This window comes from Hoplias malabaricus, chromosome 13 (genome assembly GCF_029633855.1).
Source record: "Hoplias malabaricus isolate fHopMal1 chromosome 13, fHopMal1.hap1, whole genome shotgun sequence".
Classification (NCBI taxonomy): domain Eukaryota; kingdom Metazoa; phylum Chordata; class Actinopteri; order Characiformes; family Erythrinidae; genus Hoplias; species Hoplias malabaricus.
The window spans coordinates 35,317,285-35,340,944 of record NC_089812.1 but is presented as its reverse complement, the minus strand read 5'-3'; the positions used below and the strand labels follow the sequence as shown (position 1 = coordinate 35,340,944).

Here is a 23,660-nt window from a genome sequence, read left to right as displayed (position 1 = left end):
GAGGTTTTTGTCATGGTGTGAATCACTGTGATACATGTTCTCGAGCAGAGCCATCCCATGTCTGACAGTAATACACTGCAGAGTCTCCTACCTCCACTGTATCAATAATCAAAGTGAAATCAGACTGAGATGAGTGTGTTGATGTGAATTTAGGAGACGAGAAGCCAGATCCATATTCAGGAGAGCTCCAGCTGGGGTGATTTTTTAACACATACTGTGGAACTTCTCCTGGAACCTGTTTATACCAACATGCTACAACATTAGTAACAGTCCCCAGGTTACAGTGCAGAGTTATCTTCTCTCCTTTATTGGCTGTAAGAACAGGGGGCTTCTGGGTCACCACAGTCACACCACTGACACCTGCAATAAAAGCAGCATCCATGTTACATTAGTTGATGCTCACATTAGATGGAGGTAAATGCTGAGGAGCTCCAGTGTTGTGAAATCTTACATGAGAGAGCAGTGAAGAGAGTGCAGAGTGCTGGCAGCATCTTGTCAGTGTGTGATGACTCTCTGTGCTGAGTGAAGAGGTGAGCAGCTGGAGGAGCAGATAAAGGAGAGAGAGCAGGGGTGTGCTATAAGAGTCAGGAGGAGACAGGGAGGGGTCTCTTTAACTTTGTATATGAAACCTGACTAATCAACTGAAGTTAGACCACGTAAATCATTTATTTCTATGACTACATTTCTACATTGGATTGTGTTTGGATGGTGTTTGTTCTCTTCATAAACACTGTCATGATGTACAGTCAGATCAAACTTCAGTCTGGCTACTTGTAGCTTCAATTTATAGTGGCAGAGTATGTGTTTATTTATTGGTGCTGCTGTGTTAGTGGTATTTTACAAAGACTGTAAGAAACTATTTCTTCTGTCGCGGACGGTTGGATTTCTCCGCTGCAAATTAAAACAGAGTCAGTGCATGTTCATCTGTGACTGTAGTTACAATAAAGAAAGATGATTTACAATGATGCACATGAATAGCACAAATATCTAAGCATTAAATGATTACGTGAGAATTAATGAGCCCTTACACACTTACTATTTCCACGTTGATTACTGACTGAGTTCTGTCTTGTGGAAATCTCCAGGTCAGTGCACTTCACTCTGATCCTTCACGGCCACCTACCCCCCCCTCCTCTCACATTTACATTAACATTAATTCACCCCACAGTCTGTCTATGAGAGAAAGGGGCAGGGAAAGAATGATAATTTATAAAACAAACTGCATCAAAGCAATACACTCTCAAGTTTGTGATATAAATATGAAACAATGTAAATAAACTAAACTATTCAAAAATAAGAGACAGAAAGTTGCTGGTTCGATCTCCCGCAAAGGAGCCGGAGGAGTAAAGAAACAGCACTGTCTCCTCCCTCAACATCCATGGCTGATGTAGCCTTGAGCAAGGCACCTAACCCCCAACCGCTCCCTAGGCACTGGGATGGGTGGCTTTCCCTGTGTGTGTGTGTGTGTGTGTGTACTCACTGCTCTATTGCACTAGTGTGTGTGTGTGTGTTCACTGCCACTGAGAGGTTAAATGAAGCACAGTTTGGTTAAACTGCTGCACAATGACAAGGAAAGCATATGTTTTTTTTTATTCAGTCCAGAGGTGTGGAAAATAACCACTGATTTTTTTTTGATAAACAAGAAATAGTCAGGGATTGAGGGAGAATCTTCTTAACCACCTCCAATTTTTTTTAGCAGTCATGGAGATCACATCCAAGACCTTCCAGTCCAAAGCCAACTTCTCTATTAGGCCCCAGCTGCCCCTCTGACTTTTGCAGACTGATTGTTTCAAGAAAATCACATGATGTAAGAACTTGTTTGGACTTATCTTAAAGCTGAGGGAGCATCCAGAGTGTAGCCCTTCATGCTGATCGAGGATGAACAAGATGTAAGACACTGCTTAAGTAGCCGTACTGAGAGATGATACACAGTGGTTTTCACTGAGGAATTAGGTTTGGATTTCCTTTAAAGACCATCATTTATACCATTTTTTAGAACAAATAAATAGTCATGTATTAGATCAGTTGGATTTAAATGTACATTTTATAACAGTGCTATAATCAAGAGGATGGAAAGTGTCTGCATCTGCAGATTTTATGCGAGTTTAATATTCTGCTCCACTTCTGACATTTAATTTCATGTAGCACTTTTATAACTTTGAGACTTAACTGTTTTTTTTGTTTTTTTTTTTGTCCTTTTCTCTTATCTTTTTATCCCTGTTTCTTTCCATAATTTCTGCCTGCCTTTTAATGCTGAAATAATTTGTCAAGTAAATTTTGATATATATTAAATGTTAAACTTTCCTCCTCCACTTGAGTAGGTCCCTGTTGATGATGTTGTGCTTCTAATGACGTCTGAAAGCAGAAGTGAATGTGAGCAGTGAGGAGGTTTTTGTCATGGTGTGAATCACTGTGATACCCTCTCCATAACAGATGTATCCCATATGTTACAGTAATACACTGCAGAGTCTCCTACCTCCGCTGTATCAATAATCAAAGTGTAATCAGACTGAGATGAGTGTGTTGATGTGAATTTAGGAGACGAGAAGCCAGATCCATATGAAGGAGAACTATAGCTGTGATAATTTTTTAACACAAACTGTGGAACTTCTCCTGGAACCTGTTTATACCAAAATGCTGCATCATTAGTAACAGACCCCAGATTACAGTGCAGAGTGATCTTCTCTCCTTTAGTGGCTGTGAGAACAGGGGGCTTCTGGGTCACCACAGTCACACCACTGACACCTGCAATAAAAGCAGCATCCATGTTACATTAGTTGATGCTCACATTAGATGGAGGTAAATGCTGAGGAGCTCCAGTGTTGTGAAATCTTACATGAGAGAGCAGTGAAGAGAGTGCAGAGTGCTGGCAGCATCTTGTCAGTGTGTGATGACTGTCTGTGCTGAGTGAAGAAGTGAGCAGCTGGAGGAGCAGATAAAGGAGAGAGGGGTGTGCTATAAGAGTCAGGAGGAGGGGCAAGAGGGAGCTCTCCACTACACTTCCTTTGAATCACATAAATCACTCTTACATTCTTAGTGCTCCAATTAAATTTGTGCTGGAAAATAATTATACAATATTCCAAAACACTAGGCATTCCATCCTCAAACACATGCTGTGAAAATCATTTAAAATCTTACTTGTAGTATTTATGTATATTTCAGAATAAACCTTCTCTTAATAAATTCTCTTCCTTTACCAATTTAAATGCTTTTGTGTGCATCATTTATTAAGGTTGTGTTTCTACAATTGAGAGAAGAAATGGAAACTAATCTTCATTTGCATAGAGCTAAACATAACTGAGTGTGGTTGAGCAGGTGTATCCTGGCTGTGTCTTGTAATGTGTGATGTGTCAGTTTCAGTGTTGAATTATCAAGGCGTTATAAGAGAGTCAGCAGGGGCCAGAGCACGAGGTCACACCCTGAGGATTCTATACATCAGTCTCGTATGCTATTACACCACTAACAAACAACTGTGTGTGTGTGTGTGTGTGTGCAGCAGGGAGGTCCTGAGTGAGAGAGGAGCTCCAGACTGATTATGTCAGTGCCGCTCTATCTGACCCTTCCCTTCACCTCCAGCAACTCCTCTCACATTCACCTTAAAGGGGGACACACTTTTCCCAGAAGTGTACAAGGTTCCCTGGGGTCTTAATAGAACACTTGTAAAATGCTTTACTTAAAATAACACAAGATTTAAAAAACACCACCTTTCAAGTATCATTTATTGTTTAAATATTCCGACATCAACACTGGCCTAACTCTTTGATTGGAGAGAATCAGATGAGGAGGAGAGAATATTCTGAAGTGCCTGCTGTAAAACTCCAAATTCAGAACAACTTGTTTAACCTCATGTTCTCAGATTATTTCACAGTTTGTGAGTTGGTAGGAACCCCAGATCCCTACATTGATGTGTTTATGCAGAGAAAATGTGCTTAAAGGGATAAATCACATTCTCTACTCGAGTTCTACCTCCCTGTAACACATATGACCAGTGTGATTGGCTCTGCCTTTCCCTGCTGTCACATGAGACTCTGGAGTTTGGTTGTTAGTAGTGCCAAAACTGGAAGGAAAACTTTCCAGTTGTAAGCGAGTATTACTGTGCAAGACTCATTGATGTGAAACACATGGGAGTCAAAAGCGAGGGAGGAGGACAGCAAAAAGAAGGGTGGGTCAGACGGTTCATAGGTCCCGACCAATGTCAAGAGCAAATCTACGCCATTGCTTTTCATAATATGCTCCCACTTGTTCAAATCATTTGTCTGTTTAGAGGGTGGAAGCAGCAGGAACAAGTATTCCAGACCAACATCTAGTCACAGTTCATCTGATCACTCATTTGAGCACTGGATTTATTTGTATTTATACCAGAAACTAAGTTCAAGTGTAAGGATCTAATAAACTAGAGAGAGGTTATCATTAAAGTGAACATCTGTCGTTGTGGACTATCTGTCACAATTCACAGGGCGGACTGACGGAGACGGACGCACACGCAAAAACACAGTACTTTTAATTAAACAAAAGATATAACAAAACAAAGACAGGCAACTACAGAAACAACAAAACATAGGAAATGAAATGAGGAAAACGACAGAGACAGACAGACCGAACTAAGGAACAAGACACTGGAGGTGAAACAACAAGACTTACAGGAAAGAAACAACATGACTTGGAATTGAAAGGAAACAATATGACATGACTAGGAATAAGAATGAAACAAAATGACATGACTAGGAAACAAAACGACATGACTAGGAGTGGGAAAGAAACAACACGAATGGCCGATACATGGAAGTGACACAAGGGAGCGTCAATTCGTCTTGGGAATGACATACACAAGTCCTGCACAGTGGTCGGAGGGATTTTAAGCCATTCTTCTTGCAGGATAGTGGCCAGGTCTCTACATGATGCTGATGGAGGAAAACGTTTCCTGACTCACTCCTCCAAAACACCCCAAAGTGGCTCAATAATATATAGATCTGGTGACTGTGCAGGCCATGGGAGATGTTCAACTTCACTTTCATGTTCATCAAACCAATCTTTCACCAGTCTTGCTGTGTGTATTGGTGCATTGTCGTCCTGATACACGGCACCACCTTCAGGACACAATGTTTGAACCATTGGATGCACATGGTCTTACTGTTGCATTGGGAATTAATGAAGATTGGCCACCAGGCTGCTCCAATTTAGCCATGAAACCTCCCACACTACAATGACAGGTGTTTCAGTTTCATTGTCTAACCCCTGTAAGTGTCTTGTAAGGTGCAACAGCGTGTTTGAGGGGATAAAATCAACTGTTGTTTGTATGTGGATGAAGTTGAACATGTCTGTAAGTTTTAATTCACCATTTAAATTACCACAGAATCCCATTTGTAACTCGAGTTGTTTACTTCTGTAGCACTTTCAATAATGCAGCCATCTCCCGAATGGTAACATTTCCACCTTAAGTGATTTGAGACTGTTAAATTAAGTCTATATTACTCACCTATGGAGCATCAGACTGGTTTCCCGCACGCAAACAGAATGGAGAGGAAGCACATGGTGAGGAAACATATTCTGAATGTTATAAAATGTGCTGTTTTGATTACAATCATGAACTCTAAAGCATGAAAAATATGCATGGACCTGACTTCTCACATGTTCAATGGCCGTTTCATAAATGTTACTCACAGCCAAACTCCTGCTGTTTACCTTTAGAGTTCAGATTTTATCCTGCTGTTCCTCTTGCATGCTTTCTTTCATGTATGTACATTCTTTATTTTCTCCATCTTATAGGCACCTTCTCATGTAGTTTGCATAGAGATCAAACAGCCCCCCAGTGGTGAAGAAAACTGGAAATTCATTTTGACAAGTCCAGGTCAGTGCAGAAAATAGACGATTCTGTTCAGTGGATCTGCTACAGTTGTGTTGTTAAATGCTGAATCTAAAGATCATCAGCACTACATCCACAACACAATGGCTTGTAAAACGTGCTGCCTAATATATTCCAACCCCCTTGAGAAGTACTGCTGTAACATGTTAATAAATATTGTTTATATAATCAGTACTTGTCCGTAATTGTGGCACATTTATAGTCAGTGAACACTAGGCGGCGCTGTTCTGTCAGGTTTATTAATGACAGGCTGGTTCATATCCGTCTGAGACCATTTAATTCAACACTGGTCAGTTTCAGATTAAAGCTCGGTCACAGAACTTTCGGACTGTATTTGTGTTTGAACCAAAGTTTCAGGTCCAGATCTTATTACCAAGACAACACACTAACATGAAGCACTAAATGTGGAAAAAAAGCTAAATGTGAAAGGTTAAAATGGAAGTGAATAAATCCACCCTCTTTATTTCTTCCATCTTTTTCTTAACATTTAACAATAATAATAAGAGTTAAAACAGTAATAATTAACTTGGATATGTTTGACATCTAACACATCCATCTTCAGTGTCAATAACATTGATGCTACAACATCACAATATCACTATAAACTCACTGGAGATTCATCTGTTTATCACTGTGTAGAAGTCATTTGTCCATCTCCCCCCTGTCTGAAAATATCTATATGAACCATTTCCTCAGAAACATCTCCACATCTCTCTGTTCACCTTCATTTTTCATAAGTTACTGTGTGTATCTGTTGTGTGAGTGACAGTAAAAGTAATTTCAATATATTAAACTTAGTGTAAACTTAGTCTATTAGCTCTTGTTAAGTGCAGTTTAAGCCTCAGGATCTGAATCTCTCACTGGAGCCTGACATTTGAATTCACTCTGTACTGCACTTGTCTGGACAGTGATCACTGACTCTGATCTGCTTTAGATCATTATTTTTCATTTCCAGTGACATTATCAGTGACCACAGGTTTCACAACATCTCAGTGTAGCTGAATGTCCATATCTCTCTTCTCTCTACAGTCAGTTTATAATCTTATCATTTTATAATCCTGTAGAAACATGTTTCACTCCTTATTCTCTACATGTTTCATTAAGCTGCTGAGGTCTCTGATTAATATCTAGAACATTATACTGGACTCTCCATCACCATGAAAAATGAACAACAGTTTCTTTAGTAATGCATTTTATTAAACTTCAGCAAACAAACATGTTATAAAACAGAAAAGATAAATGACTACGTCAGCAGGAGATGATACAGTGTTTGTTAATGACGTCAGCGTTCTGTCACTACACGTTAAACTACTGTTTCTATGAAGCTCTGTTACTGTGAAGAATAAAAGAATGAAGATGTATCAGATGTGATCAGGTTCAGACGATACATTCAGACTTCTTCAACTTTTTACTGGCGGTTTTTGAGGCAAAAGACACTTGACACGTTACGTCTTTATCTTTCACCCACTCTGACCTCTCAATGGTCAAAAAGCTGCTCAGTCTGAATTTCTTATTGGTTTGCTGCTCTGCAGAGCCAGTGCTCACTCCACTGCTGACCGCTTTACTGTCCACCAGCCAGCTCACATCAGCAAACCCAGTGGGCATATCACTGACCACACACACTAGAGTGGCTTTGTTAGACTTCAGCTCTTCACTGGACGGAGGGAAGAGGGTCAGAACAGGAGCCGGGGCAGAAGCGTCTGATCAGAGAAACAGATAAAGACATGATTTAATACACTACAAACAATGAGAATTAAAGACTGTTTGATTGACTGTTGGCTGTTATTGAAAGTATAATGACGTCCTGATAGTAAACACCTATACATTTAACAAAACTCTATATGGTGTTACAGTGAGGAGGATTACAGGGAGACACCATGAAAAAGCATTTTTGTTTTCTGACTTTAAGAATGTTTTGCTTAATTTTGTAACAGTTTTTCTCAGAAGTTTAAAATGCTCAGCTGATTTTATTTTTCATTCTCTAAGTAAAAATAAGCAGGAATATTTTATAAGACACACACTCAATTATGGCCCAGTCTTCACTATGAAAGGCACAACATTAAATTATTTTAAATTTATTTTGTAAACAATAAGATACTGCCCAAATTCTACTCAGACCTCATTTATGTCCTTTTCCTTGTAATATGTGTTAAATCCAGCAGATAATTAGTGACTTTAAAATCTGAGATGTGTGTTCTCTGTAGAGAACTGGAACTTATTTTCAGTTAGAAAATCAACAGAACGTAGCACCCAAACATTTGCAGCAGACGTTATAGAGAACAATGTAACTCCAGCAACAGCTGATTTAAAGCATAGTTTTGAAATAAGAAAACTGTTTACATATTTATCAGCAACCAAAACACAACAGAGCAAAACAGGTTTAGATTCTGAAATTATAGACTGTTTATCATCCTTTATTTCATGTCCGCCTCTAAATCTCTATCAATCATTTTTATCAAACAATAAACAACAAGACAAATAAAATCCTTATTCTGTGTTATAAAGTGCTCTCAGAAAAACGGTCACATATTCAGTATGTTATTTAGGGACCATAATTGTACCATATTCTCTATTAACTGTAGATTTTTAAGCTGTGTTCATTTCATCTGCACACATTCTTTTCACAATTCTGTAATAAAAGTTCACAGATATTCACCTCTCCTTCTGGAGAAGACAATGTAATGTAACTTTAAGGAACACAACTAGAATTAAAAGCACTGTTGTAACGTTAAATGTTTTACACTCTGTGTTCCATTAGTCACAATGATGTATAGTACATTGTTTCTGACGCTGCAGCAGTTTGTATTAAATCTGAGTCTGAAACATTAAATGAGCGAAGTGTAGATAAAGAGAAGAGTTTCTTACCGGTGACGAACAGCTTTGTTCCTTGTCCGAATACCACAGTGCTTCATTTCATATCGTCACCCGTACAATAACCTCCTCAGTTTCAGAAGTGAAAGTAGCGCAACTGAAACCTCCTCTAGACTTCAGCTCTCTCTTCTACTGTCTGTGATCAGCACTGAGTCCTTCCGCATCCCGTTTCAGTTTCTGGGAATTCCACAGCTCTGTTCTCCTGGGATTTATTCCCACTTCCTGCTCAAGAGACCACTTTTCCACTCCACCTTTCTGCTGAATCTGAGAGATGTGCTCAGTCACATGGAGATGTCAGTGTGAACAGTGAGGAGGTTTTTGTCCTGCTCTCTATCACTGTGATACAGCTGCACTACCAGAGAGGTCCCATGTTTCACAGTAATACACTGCAGAGTCTCCTACCTCCACTTTACTGATTATTAGCTGGTAGTCCACACTGGACTTTATTCTTGAATTATTGCAAAAACAAATACATGAAGTAAGCATGGTTTAAGCTTATCTTCAGCCTGACAGAGCAGTCAGAGAGCAGCCAGAGAGCAGCCAGAGAGCAGCCCTTTATGCTCATTGGTAGTCGTATTGATAAATGATATCCGATGATTTTCATTTAGTGATAACATTTTGATTTGTTTAAAGAGCATTATAGACACATTATAGAAGCATTTTAATTTTAATTTAACAAATAAGAACTCGTGTATTTTATCAGCATTTTTTTCAAATTTCTTTTTTTTCTATTGCCTGCATTTTAAGGCGGAAATATTTATTTCAATTAATTTAGACAAATTTCAAATGTTAAACATTCTTCCGCCATTTCAGTAGAGTAGGGTCATATCGATGATACTCTACTTTTACAGCTGTGAGAAAGCAGAAGTGAATGTGAGCAATGAGGAGGTTTTTGTTGTGGTGTGAATCACTGTGATACCCATTCACTGACGGAGCTGTCATATGTTTTACAGTAATACACTGCAGAGTCTCCTACCTCCACTGTATCAATAATCAAAGTGTAATCAGACTGAGATGAGTGTGTTGATGTGAATTTAGGAGACGAGAAGCCAGATCCATATGCTCCAGGTGTGATAATTTCTTAACACATACTGCGTAACATGCTACAACATTAGTAACAGTCCCCAGATTACAGTGCAGAGTGATCTTCTCTCCTTTAGTGGCTGTGAGAACAGGGGGCTTCTGTGTCATCACAGTCACACCACTGACACCTGCAATAAAAGCAGCATCCATGTTACATTAGTTGTTGCTCACATTAGATGGAGGTAAATGCTGAGGAGCTCCAGTGTTGTGAAATCTTACATGAGAGAGCAGTGAAGAGAGTGCAGAGTGCTGGCAGCATCTTGTCAGTGTGTGATGACTCTCTGTGCTGAGTGAAGAGATGAGCAGCTGGAGGAGCAGATAAAGGAGAGAGAGCAGGGGTGTGCTATAAGAGTCAGGAGGAGAGAGGGAGGGGTCTCTTTAACTTTGTATATGAAACCTGACTAATCAACTGAAGTTAGACCCCATAAAACATTCATTTCTATGACTACATTGGATTGTGGATGGAGTTTGTTCTCTTCATAAACATCATCATGATGTACAGTCAGATCAAACTTCAGTCTGGCTACTTGTAGCTTCTATTTATAGTGGCAGAGTATGTGTTTATTTATTGGTGCTGCTGTGTTAGTGATATTTTACAAAGTCTGTCGAACCCAGAAACTATTTCTCTCGGATTTCCATGAGTTTCCTGAACACTGTCGCAGACGGTTGGATTTCTCCGCTGCAAATTAAAACAGAGTCAGTGTATGTTCATCTGTGACTGTAGTTACAATAAAGAAAGATAATTTACAATGATGCACATGAATAGCACATATATCTAAGCATTAAATTATGTGAGAATTACTGAGCCCTTATACACTTACTATTTCCACGTTGATTACTGACTGAGTTCTCGCTTGTGGAAATCTCCAGGTCAGTGCACTTCACTCTGATCCTTCACTGCCACCTACCCCCTCTCCTCTCACATTCACATTAACATTAATTCACCCCACAGTCTGTCTATGAGAGAAAGAGGCAGAGGAAGAATGATCACTTATAAAACAAACTGCATCAAAGCAATAAGCTCTCAGTTTTGTGATATAAATATGAAACAATGTAAATAAACTAAAACTATTCAAAAATAAGAGACAGAAAGTTGCTGGTTCGATCTCCTGCAAAGGGGCCGGGGGAGTAAAGAAACAGCACTGTCTCCTCCCTCAACATCCATGGCTGATGTATCCTTGAGCAAGGCACCTAACTCCCAACCGCTCCCTAGTGTAGTGGAGTATAGACCGGATAGCGAGATGAAAAGTCAAATGAGGAAATGAAAAGTTTTGAATTAAAACTTTTCATTCTGACCAGGACCTTTGTCTGGTCCCGAATCCAACATTCCACAGGATTGTGTGTGTGTCTGCGACCGAATTAACATTCCACAAACCGCGGGGGGACAAAGACCCTGCAGCCCCCCCCCCCCCCCCACACACGCACACACATAAGATACATCAAAGACGGAGCGGGACACTTTCCAGCGACACCTGGCCCCGACACCCCTTCCTCCCTTCGGAAATTTAAAGATAACAAACTTCATGATGCTCTTAAGGAACAGGACATCAAACAAGAGTGGGGAGTCATAAGACGTTTATGACTCCTAATGGTCTCAGTCCTTATCTCGAGCCCACTAAACAGACAGCCCAGATGGTCAAACTGATTGAACTCGACGTGACCTCTCGTTAACCATCCGCACCGGACGAACATCATGGATCAACGGCATGAACCAACAGCGACCCCAAATGGACACTGGCGAAACTACACCTCGCTCGGGGTCGCCTAAACAATAACGAAAATAAAATCAAATTCTGATTAATATGCATAAACAATATGTATGAATGTCACTTTCTGTGTCCTCAGATGAACGTCCACCTTCTAATGAAATGATGTGTATTACTGTTGTCAATCATGAAGGAAGTTCCTGTCTCTGATTAGAAAAACGAATTAATACTAGAATTAATACTTCTAAAAACGATATTGTGAATGGAACGTAAACACAATGTACCCAAGATGAAATCTAATGTAAATGTTTGATATTAATAATCCAGGACGCTCATTGTTGTATATTACTAACATGTATAAGAAATTTCGATACGGGGAATCTTATTACTTATTGCTTAAATCTCTGATTCAGCCTTCCCCCTTTCCTGTCTCATGAAGTCGATCACGTGAGCCTCAAACTCACACCCAATCAAAGAAAAGACACCTCCCATTAGGGCGTGACCGCGCTGGCTTTGAAAAGAAGTTCAGCTCGGCACATCAGACAGTGAGTTGGAAAAAGAAGATCAGAAGATCGGAAGCTCAACTCAGCTCAACCACAGCTCAGAAGATCAGAAGCTCAACTCTTAACTTCGTTTCCGCTCTGAACGCCTGCACGCGGTCTCTTTGTTTCATCTCTTCAAGCTCCAAACCTCTCCACGTGAGACGCTTTCTACTCTTCACGCTGACGAACGAAACAAAAAAGAACTTTAAAAGACTTCACTAAAGCTCACAAGAGACGTCTTGAATTAGCTAGAATATGAAGCCTTACTAACACGCCGGGTGATTTGAATATCTTCTCTTCTTTTAATCGTGTTTATGTTTTATCGCCCAATCTAAGTTTAATCTCACGACTGATCAAAGCAGGTGAACTTATTCGTGGCCAGAGTAAGAAACACCGCCGAGATAAAGAAAGTCGTAGAATAAGTAAGTTTATTGAATCGATTTTCAGTTCTGGATCTGCAGTAACTAGCGAAACTTTTCGTCCAAAACGTCCATATGGTTGGACACTCCTGCTCAAGACAGTAAGCCAAAGAGAGGATCCTGCCGCCTGCGTCATCACGCTCCGAGTACGCCCGAGGCGACTCAACCGATGAAGAAAGACCTCCACGCTGACTCAGCCTGGAAACATCCGCGGGAGAACCGCGTAGCCAGGTGAGACGCCTTCACTCCCAGGACCTCAGAGAGCCTCTGTATTCAACGAGTGGTGAGAATCGACGAAAAAGTAAGCTAAACTTACACATCTCCAGAGCTGAATATTGAATCAAGTCTCTTGATAAATTTTATATTAATTAAACCTCAGTTAGCAACACTTTAGTCACAAGCCAGATTGCCTAGCCTATCTTTAAAGTCGAATCGGCTTCCCCTGCGTTGATGCCGTGAGATCTCAAGATCACGCTATGTTAATTAAATATCCTTTTCTTTGTTAATAAAACTTTCATTATTTGAAATTACAGTGTGTACAGTTTGTTCATTAAAATTCCTGAAAATCAATAGCTTGACTATTATCCATTCTCAAACTAATTATTAACTTTTTAATTGCTTAAATTAATTATAAACTTTAATTAATATCATTAAGTCAAACAATCAGTAATTATAAGAGTTTGAATAAGGTCAACGCTATAAACACAAATATAAATATATATATATTAAATATATATTCACAGAGGTATTACGGTGTATGACCAACATACACTACATATTGCTTTTTTATTTATTTTTGGCGCCCACGCGAGGCCAGGAAAAAGTCTTTTTAATGTACAAACTGTAAAACACTGAAACAATCTCAGCTTGGGTTTATGAAATGCTTTCCGCTATTTGTGTTGCTGAATAACGATTGAGATTCAAAGCTTGATGTGGGCAATTTCGTGTTGTGTTTGTTACTGTTGAAAAACTGTTCTGTGGTATATACCGTTGAGAAAAATAAGCTTGGTTGTTCTGAAGAGCGCAGCTCTGCGCCATTTTGCATGCATTAAATTGAGGCCTGGGCACGTCTACTGCGCGAAACTCTGCTTTAAGACATTGCCATCGGATTCGACCTCCCGCCGCGAATTCCGGCAAAGAGAGACCACCGAACCGAACCCCTCCGTTCGTTTTAAACTGGGTCGCTACCAGCGTTAATAACGAGATCGCGCACTAGGCGATTGGGAGGTTAATAAAAAAAGCAGCCGAAGATACGGCTTGTGTTATGAGAGGTCTGCTCTCATCAGCTCTTCCTGTTAAACTGAACGTGAATTCAGGAAAGGAACGACCCCTCTGAAGGGGCGGAGCTGAAACGAAGGAGGGAAATTCAAAACGCCCCCAAAACAGAGGAAGACTAATTCCCTCTTGTGGTATAAGTGCGTAATTGCAGGGAAAACTACTTCATAACTAGCGTCTATTGAAGTGTGTCCTCCCGTGCTCCTCCTTGTGGTCAAGTGTGGTGCTACCCTTGACATTTGATTTCCGTACACCCTCTAGTGGTTGGGAGGTTGTCCGCCGAGGCAACCTAAGTGTTTAGCAGCCCTCTGGTGTTTAAAAGTTGTCATTACAGGTGAAATTCTTTTAAATTACCTTAGAGTAAAATCTCTGTTCCCCTTTTAAATTTTAATTTTATTTTTGATAAAGTATCTGAGCATTTAAAATCTTTATTCCATTTTAAATTTTAATTTGATAATGCCCTCTAGTGTTAAAACTTCCCGCTACAGTGGAAATTCCCATTTGTGTTATATTGTGTCTGCTCGTGCCGTGTTTATTAGGATTTCCACCAGCGCCGACTGGTGTCCATTGCTGCTATTACATTATAACTTGCTTGTCGCCCTCTGGTGCCCCAGTCTGGTATTACAATTTATGTTCAACTTAAATACTGAAGCTTACTGTTGCCATTCAGACCTACCTTCAGTACCCTCTAGTGGAGAAACTTGCTATCGCAATTGAAATTGTCGACCAGTTCGCACTGATAAGACCTGGTATTACAGCTCTAGTGGCTGTCTCTAAACTCTGCACATCTGAATAATTACAAGTAAAGGCTTGGAAGCATAGTCAGCTGATACAGCCACAGCAGACAGTGTGCAGTAATTAGAGATTGACACTTTAACTTGGTACCAGATCACAAACGCAGTTAAAAGAGAGAGTCTTTTAATTTAGCTATTCTTAATAATTCTTTACTTCGGAAAATCCTTTTTTCTTTCATAATTCCTTAATTGGAAATTATATCTAGTAATAAATCTTACTTAATTTTAAAATTCTTTAATCCAAAATTTTCGACAATTCTTTAATTCCAAAATTTTTAAATAATTTTAATTATTGAGAAAAAAAAATTTCTTTTGCTCACTTGCGTATAGCAACTTTCACTCCACCCTCTGCTACTAACAGACTTCCCTTAGAGATTCACAAGTGAACTCTAACACCATACATACTAGCAGTTACTCTTAGAGCACTCGATACAGGTGAATTTAGTTCAGGTTTAGTTAGAAAAGGGATTAACAGAATTAATCCTAACTAAATAGAAGTAAGTTACACCTCGCAGTTAAAACACAGCTAACATGGCAGAAGGGACTTTTCCCTCGGAAGTATATGTAGAAGGTTTGTGGGATGAGGCATTCTCTGTTCTGACCAGCATCACCAGTGATGTGATGCCGGGACTCGCAGAAACTGTGCAGAAAGCCTCACAGGCCCATCGTGACCACATGGTGGCTAAGTGGGTAGAGAACCACTTAACCGACATCCTCAAGGGCAAGCCCCTAACTGAGGCATTAGGTCAAATAGCCCTCCTCGCTGTAGTACAGCTCAGGGCCAGTGAACGTGAACTCGACGTATCACGGCGACAGCAGGCAAAGGTAGAGGCAGAGTTAAGTCGACTTCAAAGCGAAATAGCTGAAGGGAACACACTGCCCCAGGTCACTCCTGACGTGCCACCTAGTGCCGCTATAGGAAGACAGGACCAGCAGGAACATAGTGAGGATCAGGAACCAGACTCAGGGACCGTAACCTTTAGAGCTGCTGCAGCACCTCCTCTGGTATCAACGGGTATTTCACCTTCCCCTGTGTCTCCTGTCAGCCGTCCCTTACAACGCCCTGCTAGACCCAGAGCACTGCAACCCAGTGTCTGGTCCCCTCAACCTTTACCCTCTCACGGTCCCTCATACAAGGACCTAGATAAAATCGCGCGTAATATAACCCGCTTTGATCCCAAACCTGACGGGTCTAACGATATCTTTTCTTACCTAAAAGATATTGACTTCTACCTCCAAAGGTTCCCCGGGATCACCATAGATGACAAACTATATGTGATTAAACTGACCTCCAACCGAGACGTCAGCAACTTCATTGAACATCAGCCAGACTATATAAAAGCGCGATACGATGTGCTGTGCCAAGCATTGGAGGAAGAATTCTTCAATCACCTGTCACAGACCGGACTGGCCGCTGCTTTGAACATAAAACAGCAACGCCAGGAATCCCCTCAGCAATATTATAACCGACTCAGACAGGCGTACTTCGGACCTAGAAATGACTCCGGAATGGAGGAAGAGTTAAATTTCAAATCACTATTTATCCAAAACCTCCATCCCCACACCAGTCATCAGCTGGGAGTCTCAGCTTGCCCTCGCACCCTGTCTAGCAGACAGCTGCGTGATTTAGCACTCAGGGGTTTCCTAAAATCCCAACAAATTCCCAACAGATGGTCCGAAACACCCCAAGTCTTCAATGTCGACTCCAGCTCCCCACATTTAGAGTTGGAAGGCGCCACTCAGGCCGATCCACGGCGGCGTGAGAATCGCGAGATACAGCTCCAAAACTGTTCTCTTAAAATTCAGCCGTATTCACATGCAGGCCTCACTATCCAATCTATGGCACTAATACACTTAGCCATTGGACCAATGACTTTAGTGCATCCAGTTCATGTGTCTCCTCTCGAAAAAATTCCCTTCCTCATTGGCAAAGATCTCCTTAATCGCTTCGAACCACTGATTGACTTCAAAAGGTCAAAGATCTGGGCACAAGTGTGTGAGCCTCTGCCCATCTGCACCCCACACCACCGGGAAGCTCAGTGGGCCAGAGACTGCAGTCTCTTCCTGGCCCCCTAGTGCCATGTTAGAACAACGGAACACATTCCTATGCACTTTCACTAAACCGTCCGCAACAGAAGCTCCCGGCCTTCCCATCGTGAATGGTCTCACAATGCAGGACTATCATGTGGACAATGCAGTTCTGGCTCTGTGGACTGACAAGTCCGCCATAAGCCAAACCCTCTTTAACCCTCTGCGCCTCACTCAACCAAATATTCCTTTGGTGAGCAGTCCTTGTCGCTTTCCTCTCAACCCGACATCAAAAGTAATGTCACCCACTGATGGAATTTGCGCTTTAACTATCCAGTGGAACAAAAGGGTACTCACCCACTATTTCTTGGTCGTCCCTAACTTGCCGCATGACGCTTACATTGGAAGTGACTTCTTGGTGCGCCTCGATGTCCACGTAGACACCCTCAATAGTGTGCTGTGGTCTTTGACTGATGTTTCAACGGAAACCTGGTCCTCCAATCTCAGCAACCTAGGCTCGGGACAAACTATTCCCGAGGTATGTCAGGTCACCAACCAAGGTTCACTTGTGGTACCTGCGAACATTGCAAATGTACCCATCCGCTTAGTCATGCGACCTGGCCAACACTTAAGCCACGCGCATGCACTTTTCCAACCGTCACCTCAGTTCTTCGAACTAGGCCTCACCCTCGAAGCCACACCTTTGGTGGAAACACGAGCAAGATCCACCTATCTGTTCGTATGGAACGAAACCACTCAACCCTTGACGATCCCTCACTCATCTCCTCTGGGTTGGTTAGTCAGTACGAAATTCCATGACTTCGAGTTGCGAATCCCGATCATAGGACCAATGCCTGAATCACTGCTTCTTGATCATCCAGAATCAAAGGTGTTCTATACTCATCCGACACAAGCTGTTGCTCTCTTCTCAGCTCTGGACATGAGTAAAGATGCCATTTGCAGGATAGATCTCGCTGACGACAATCAAATGACGGTCGTGGTTCTTTCCTTAGATTCATCCACGGAATCCTCCCGGGAACCATCTCTTCTTCCCGAAGCGAGAGCAAACACTTCAAATTCACGTACTTCAAAAGAACTATCTGACTCCGAATTCCGTATCCAAGTCGAACAAGTTCTAAAGGAGGCCGATGCCCTCCAAAGCAAAGAAGAACGTGAGAAACTCTGTGAAGTGCTTCTTAAATATCAGAAATCTTTTGCCAAAGATTCAACGGACTGTGGTCTCACTGACATTCATTCAGTGCGCATTCCCACTCGTCCAGGAGCACCACCCACGTTTGTCCGCCAATACAAAATTCCGTTGGCATCCTATGAACCGGTACAAGAAATCATTGATGACTTGCTGGAAAAGGGCATAATTGTAACAGCACATACTCGGCCCCACTATGGCCCGTCATAAAACCAAATGGTAAATGGCGCCTAACCATAGACTATCGGAAACTAAATCAACAGGTTCCCTTATCTCGGTGGCCGATGACACAATTGGAGCAAGAACTCCCCTCGGTCCAAAACGCTACATACTTTTCCACCATTGATGTAGCCTCTGGCTTCTGGACCATCCCGGTGCAAGCAGAAGACCAACACAAGCTCACTTTCACCTTTGCAAACCGACAGTACACATTCACTCGGTGCCCCTTTGGATATGCCAACTCACCCGCGGAGTTCAACATTTTCTTAAACAAAGCATGCCCTGATGCCCGCGAGCGAGGCACCCTCATATATGTGAACGACATACTCATGCGTAACCACTCCCTACAGGCACACATTGACGAGATTGATCATGTTCTTGACCAGCTTACAACAGCAGGTGCGAAAATATCACTCTCCAAATGTCAGTGGTGCAGAACAAAAGTGAATTACGTCAGTCTGCTCGTAAGCACTGATGGTGTTGAACCACAAGTGAGTCGAGTGCAAGGGGTAACAAACCTCGCAGCACCCACCAATCTTAAGGAACTCCGCAGTTTCTTAGGAATATGCAACTACTCACGACAATTCATAGAAAACTATGCGGACCCAGCTCGTCCACTTTACGACCTCCTGAAAAAGGATACTCCGTTCACCTGGGGCGAAGCCCAGGGACACGCCATTCAGGCACTGAAATCTAAACTGTGCACGGCTCCATGCCTTGCCTATCCTGACAGTAGCAAAGAATTCTACCTAGAAGTAGGGTTCTCGGACCACTGTCTCAGCTCCAGTCTGTATCAATTACACGACAGAGACAAACGTGTCATAGCCTATGCTAGTAAAACTATGCTGGCTGCCGAAAACAAATACAGTGACTGCGAAAAAGCACCAGCTAGCAACAGTGTGGGCAGTCAAACATTTCTCCAACTACCTAGGTGGTCAGAAGGTGATTGTTGAAACTCATCATCAGCCAGTCACTTTCCTAAACAGCCAACGAATTCGAGAGGGTGTAGTAACTAACGCTCGAGTAGCATCCTGGCTAATGGCTCTCAAAACTAAGGACAAAAAAACGTTACGCACAAAACTACAAGAGCCCCCTAGGCACAGGTCTTGCTTCCTGCAGGCGATGCGAAGGAAACATTCCTTCCCAAGTGCCACAAACTCCAGAAACCCTCTTACCTACCGTGGCTAACCCCCACTATTTCGATCCTAACACATGCAAAGACCTTGTCACTACGTATGTAGATGGTTGTTCGTTCTGCCGAGAACACACCCTGATGGCAGGGGTGGGTATTATTGGAATAAACGTATGGCCTCGCGAACCCCTAAGTTTCAAATTGGGTGCTCAGTCCTCTCAATATGCTGAAATAGCAGGAATTCTCATCACAATCCAGTCTGCTGTCCAGAAAAGCATAAAAACGTTGATGATCTGCACAGACTCCAACTACGCACGCCTAAGCTTCACATGCCACTTGAGACTGTGGAAAACCAACAACTACACCACGTCAAACAAAAAGCCAGTTAAACACAAAGAGCTTTTCGCGGCATGCGAACACTTGGTAGACACACATGACCTGCAGATCTACTGGAAGAAAGTGAAGGGTCACGCCCGAGTCCCGGGAGATGACAAAGAATTCAATGACCAAGCAGATAGCTTAGCCAAACAAGGGGCCCGCGAAGGCACATCGTGGACATTCGATCCCTCCCTTTATCCAAATCCACCCGACATCGAAGTCCTAGCTGTCACACGGTCTCGAACTGTAACGAAGGCATCGTCTGACAATGCTAAACCTACCATTGTCTCTATCAACCCTGCTTTTTCGGACGCTGACTTAGTTACTCTCCAAGCCTGAGACCCATCCATTTCTAAAATGCTTAGCCATGTCTCTGACCCATCTACATATCCCATCACAGCCCAAGATCTTGACACCATACCAGGCCTTAAAGACCTATACGGCGCCAGAGCGTCCCTCCAAGTCGTCAAAGGCTTGCTAGTTCATGCCACTGACTCGCACACTTCACCTACGTTCGTGGTTCCTCAGTGCCACAGGGGGGTGATGCTGATGCACGCCCATGACTCCCCATCTGCGGGACACAAAGGGGTCAAAGCAACACACCATGCACTCCGGTAGGTGGCATATTGGCCCCACATGGTAAAAGATGTGGCTGACTACATTAAAGGCTGTCTGGTATGTTGCCAATTTCAACCCTCGAATACTCTTCATAGAGCCCCCTTGCAAAAGAAAGGATTATCCTTCCCTTGGTCAAACCTCCAGATAGACTGGGTTGGACCACTCACTCGAACAGTAAGAGGTAACAAGTACTTCCTCACAGTCACGTGTGCATTCACTAAATGGGTAGAATGCCTCCCCGCACCGAATGACACAGCGCTAACCACTGCATACTTACTGATGAACCATGTCTTCTCACGGTTTGGCCTGCCCAACCGTGTCGACTCCGACAGAGGGACACATTTCACAGCTGAGGTCATGCAGCAGCTCTGGCAACTCTTAGGAGTAAAAGCCAGCCTTCACATTAGCTACCATCCTTAAAGCTCAGGTCAGGTAGAGCAAGCCAACAGAACTGTTGTTAGCATACTGAAAAAGTACGTAGCAGCAAACCAACGAAACTGGGATGTCAAGCTACCCCTTGTACTGATGGCCATACGGGCAACCCCACACGATGCGGTTGGGGTCTTACCCTTTGAGTTGATGACAGGGAGACAGATGACTCTGCCTCTACATCTGTTATATCAGCCAGGTGAAGCTAGCATAGCCGTAGCCTACACCACTCATCAGTACATGGAGGACCTGCAGAAACACCTCAAGGCCACTTTCGCCTTTGCCCAGCAGAAACTGGAAAAAAGTGCAGAAGGTCGCAAAGCGTACTATGACCACAAAGCATCCCACGACGAACTCCAAATAGGGGACAAGGTATGGTACTACATCTTTGTCCAACCTGTTGGAAGGTCACGAAAAACAGGGGGGAATTTGGCCCGCAAATTCCTACCTCGATGGTCCGGTCCCTATAAGATAACAGACAAACTGTCCCCCGTTGTTTACAGGATCAAAATAAACAAAGCTCGGGGCAGTACTGAACTCAAATGGGTCCACCGCAACCAAATCCGACCACACACAACCCCTATGGGACTTGTAGGGGATACTAACGCTTGTGTTAGATCATAAACGATAGAACCAAAGGCAGGAAGGGTGTTGGTTAACAAACAACTACAACCTTCTACTCACACCTTAGTTCTCCTATCCCTTTCCCTTTTTCTCTCACTCTTTAGCAGGCAACGAGCTTCTAACCAGACTGAGGACACTCAGGGTGCAAGACCCTAGTCCCTCATCGTCAATTATTGTAGAGTGTTTACCCTAGGAAACTTTTATCAAAAGGGGGGTATCGTGAAAATTTTTATAATTTGTCTAAACGACTCGCCATAAATACCCTAAGTCTAACCATGAGCATCTCTTCCGGTAGGATGGCCCCGCTGCTCATTCTCCTGATCGTTGGCTCCCTAGGAACCGCCGTGCTACCTGAAGTGATTGAACCGGGTCCTGACTCAGGAATAATACTGAAAGACCAGCCGGGACTGCTAATCACTAATTGCCGCCTCCATACCCAGAGAGTATTCGTACGGCTGAATCTCGCCAAAGCGTGTAGCAAAAACCTACCGATAACCACTCTGCAGACTGGCCGGAATGGAGTTAGATGGACTGAGGAAGCTATCAGCCATGCAGAAGCTGACGTAACTCACATGCTCCGCCAGCTACAAAAGTTTACCGTGACGCAATCAGAACTAAATGGTTTTAACAAACGACCTAAACGCTTCATAGGCGGATTGCTAATGGCAGCTGCAACTGTGGGATCACTACTGAGTCTTGGCACGTCCGCCGTCAATGCCATCAATGTAGCCACTGTCAAACGTCAAGTAGGGGAATTACAAGCTGAAATTCCAAACATTAAAACCCAATTAGACAAACAGCAGCAGCACCTGCAAACAATTGGGCAAACCCTACTTGGCACCGTCGTAGTGCTCAACGCTCACAGTGTCGCTTTGAACAAAACGCTCCAGACGGTTAACTCTATGCTTTCAGTAGTGCAACTTGACCTTGCCCACATCCAGCTTGTGAATATGTTATTGTCTGATATGCTACAAGAAATCAGCTCCTCTGTGGATAGCCTAGCCATGGGGAGAATTCCTCCCTACCTGGTGCCCCTATCCTTAGTGCAGGAGATTTTGTCTACAGCAACTCGAGAAGTAGTTACTGATCTTCAGGCCCACCTAGCCTATACCTTAGGTAGCGCCATCCCAATTTATGTTAATCCTCAAGACTGAGAATTAGCATTCATCATTAACCTTCCCATAATGGCGCCTGAAAACATCTACCGTTTGAAAGATGTTGTCAACGTTGGCTTCTGGCAAGATTCTGCCTACGTTCGTGTAAAGACAACATCTCTTGTAGCATACCAAGACGATAATCCTGACCTATATCTGGTACCCAATTTGCTTATGTGCACACTCACTAAAGACATTCACTACTTGTGCCCTAGCAAACCTTTCATTCGTGACAGCGCAAATGGGATCTGTGGCCTCAAGCCCATGATGAGTAATACTCAATGCCCGGTAGTCGTCACACCCCGATGTTTGGTAACTAGTACTCAAGCTGAGATTGTGGGAAATCGTTGGTTGGTTAACACCCCCTTTAGAGAGGCCCTACTAACCTATGATCAACATGACACCTCAGAAAGGGTACTCCTTCCTAGCCAAACGTTCTGGGTAGACGTCCCTGTAAACGCAATCCTACATGTAGGAGACCTGGCCCTGTATCACCTAAACCCTGACCAATATGAGAGCGACATAGAAATCTCAGAGTTCTTCTCCAAACACACCATCGAGCTAGATACTAAAACACTAACTCGCCTAGAATATGAGGGAACCCAAGTCATTGATCTAACCCCCATAGAGAACTGTCATCTCAACCCTTATGGCCAGTTCAGCCTGTCACCTATGCATGGTCCACTCCGGACACCTTAGTAGTTACCCTGGTAGGATTAGGATATCTTTTGAACTTTGGTATAGCTTGGTTCTATTTCAAACACACTCGAGCCCTCCAGAGCAGGTTAGAAACTTGGTCTAATAAAATGGTCAAATTCATTAGACATAAAAGAGCCCAGAGAGGTGAACCCCCAAGTTTTAGATATGAAGCCGAAGGCCATGTCGAAGAATCAGCTCTCGAGGATGCGTTTGAACAAGACCTACCCCTAAATAATTAGAATCCTTTCAGCATGCAAACATACACATTCCATATGCACCCATACACTAATAGGAGTACATCAGCTCTGGAAATGTGTTTGAATATGCTTGCTGATCTCACCTTCCTCCACAGCAAAAGTTCTTTTCAGCTCCATGCTCCCTGCCGAACCATAAAACTGAAAAGAAAGGGGGGAATGTAGTGGAGTATAGACCGGATAGCGAGATGAAAAGTCAAATGAGGAAATGAAAAGTTTTGAATTAAAACTTTTCATTCTGACCAGGACCTTCGTCTGGTCCCGAATCCAACATTCCACAGGATTGTGTGTGTGTCTGCGACCGAATTAACATTCCACAAACCGCGGGGGGACAAAGACCCTGCAGCCCCCCACACACACACATA

General features: G+C 42.7%; 1 protein-coding gene across 1 annotated transcript in view; it reads right to left on the bottom strand.

Moving 5' to 3' along the window:
• Nucleotides 1-7,120: 7,120 nt before the first annotated feature.
• LOC136665012 (immunoglobulin lambda-1 light chain-like) overlaps nt 7,121-23,660 on the bottom strand; it is a 53,403-nt gene continuing 36,863 nt past the window's right edge. The window contains exons 4-5 of the mRNA XM_066642556.1: nt 8,729-8,769; nt 7,121-7,563 (exon numbers count right to left, since the gene is read on the bottom strand). Of these exons, the coding sequence (XP_066498653.1) occupies nt 7,241-7,563; nt 8,729-8,769 (364 nt within the window). The 3' untranslated portion in view covers nt 7,121-7,240. The remainder of the gene's footprint in view (nt 7,564-8,728; nt 8,770-23,660) is intronic.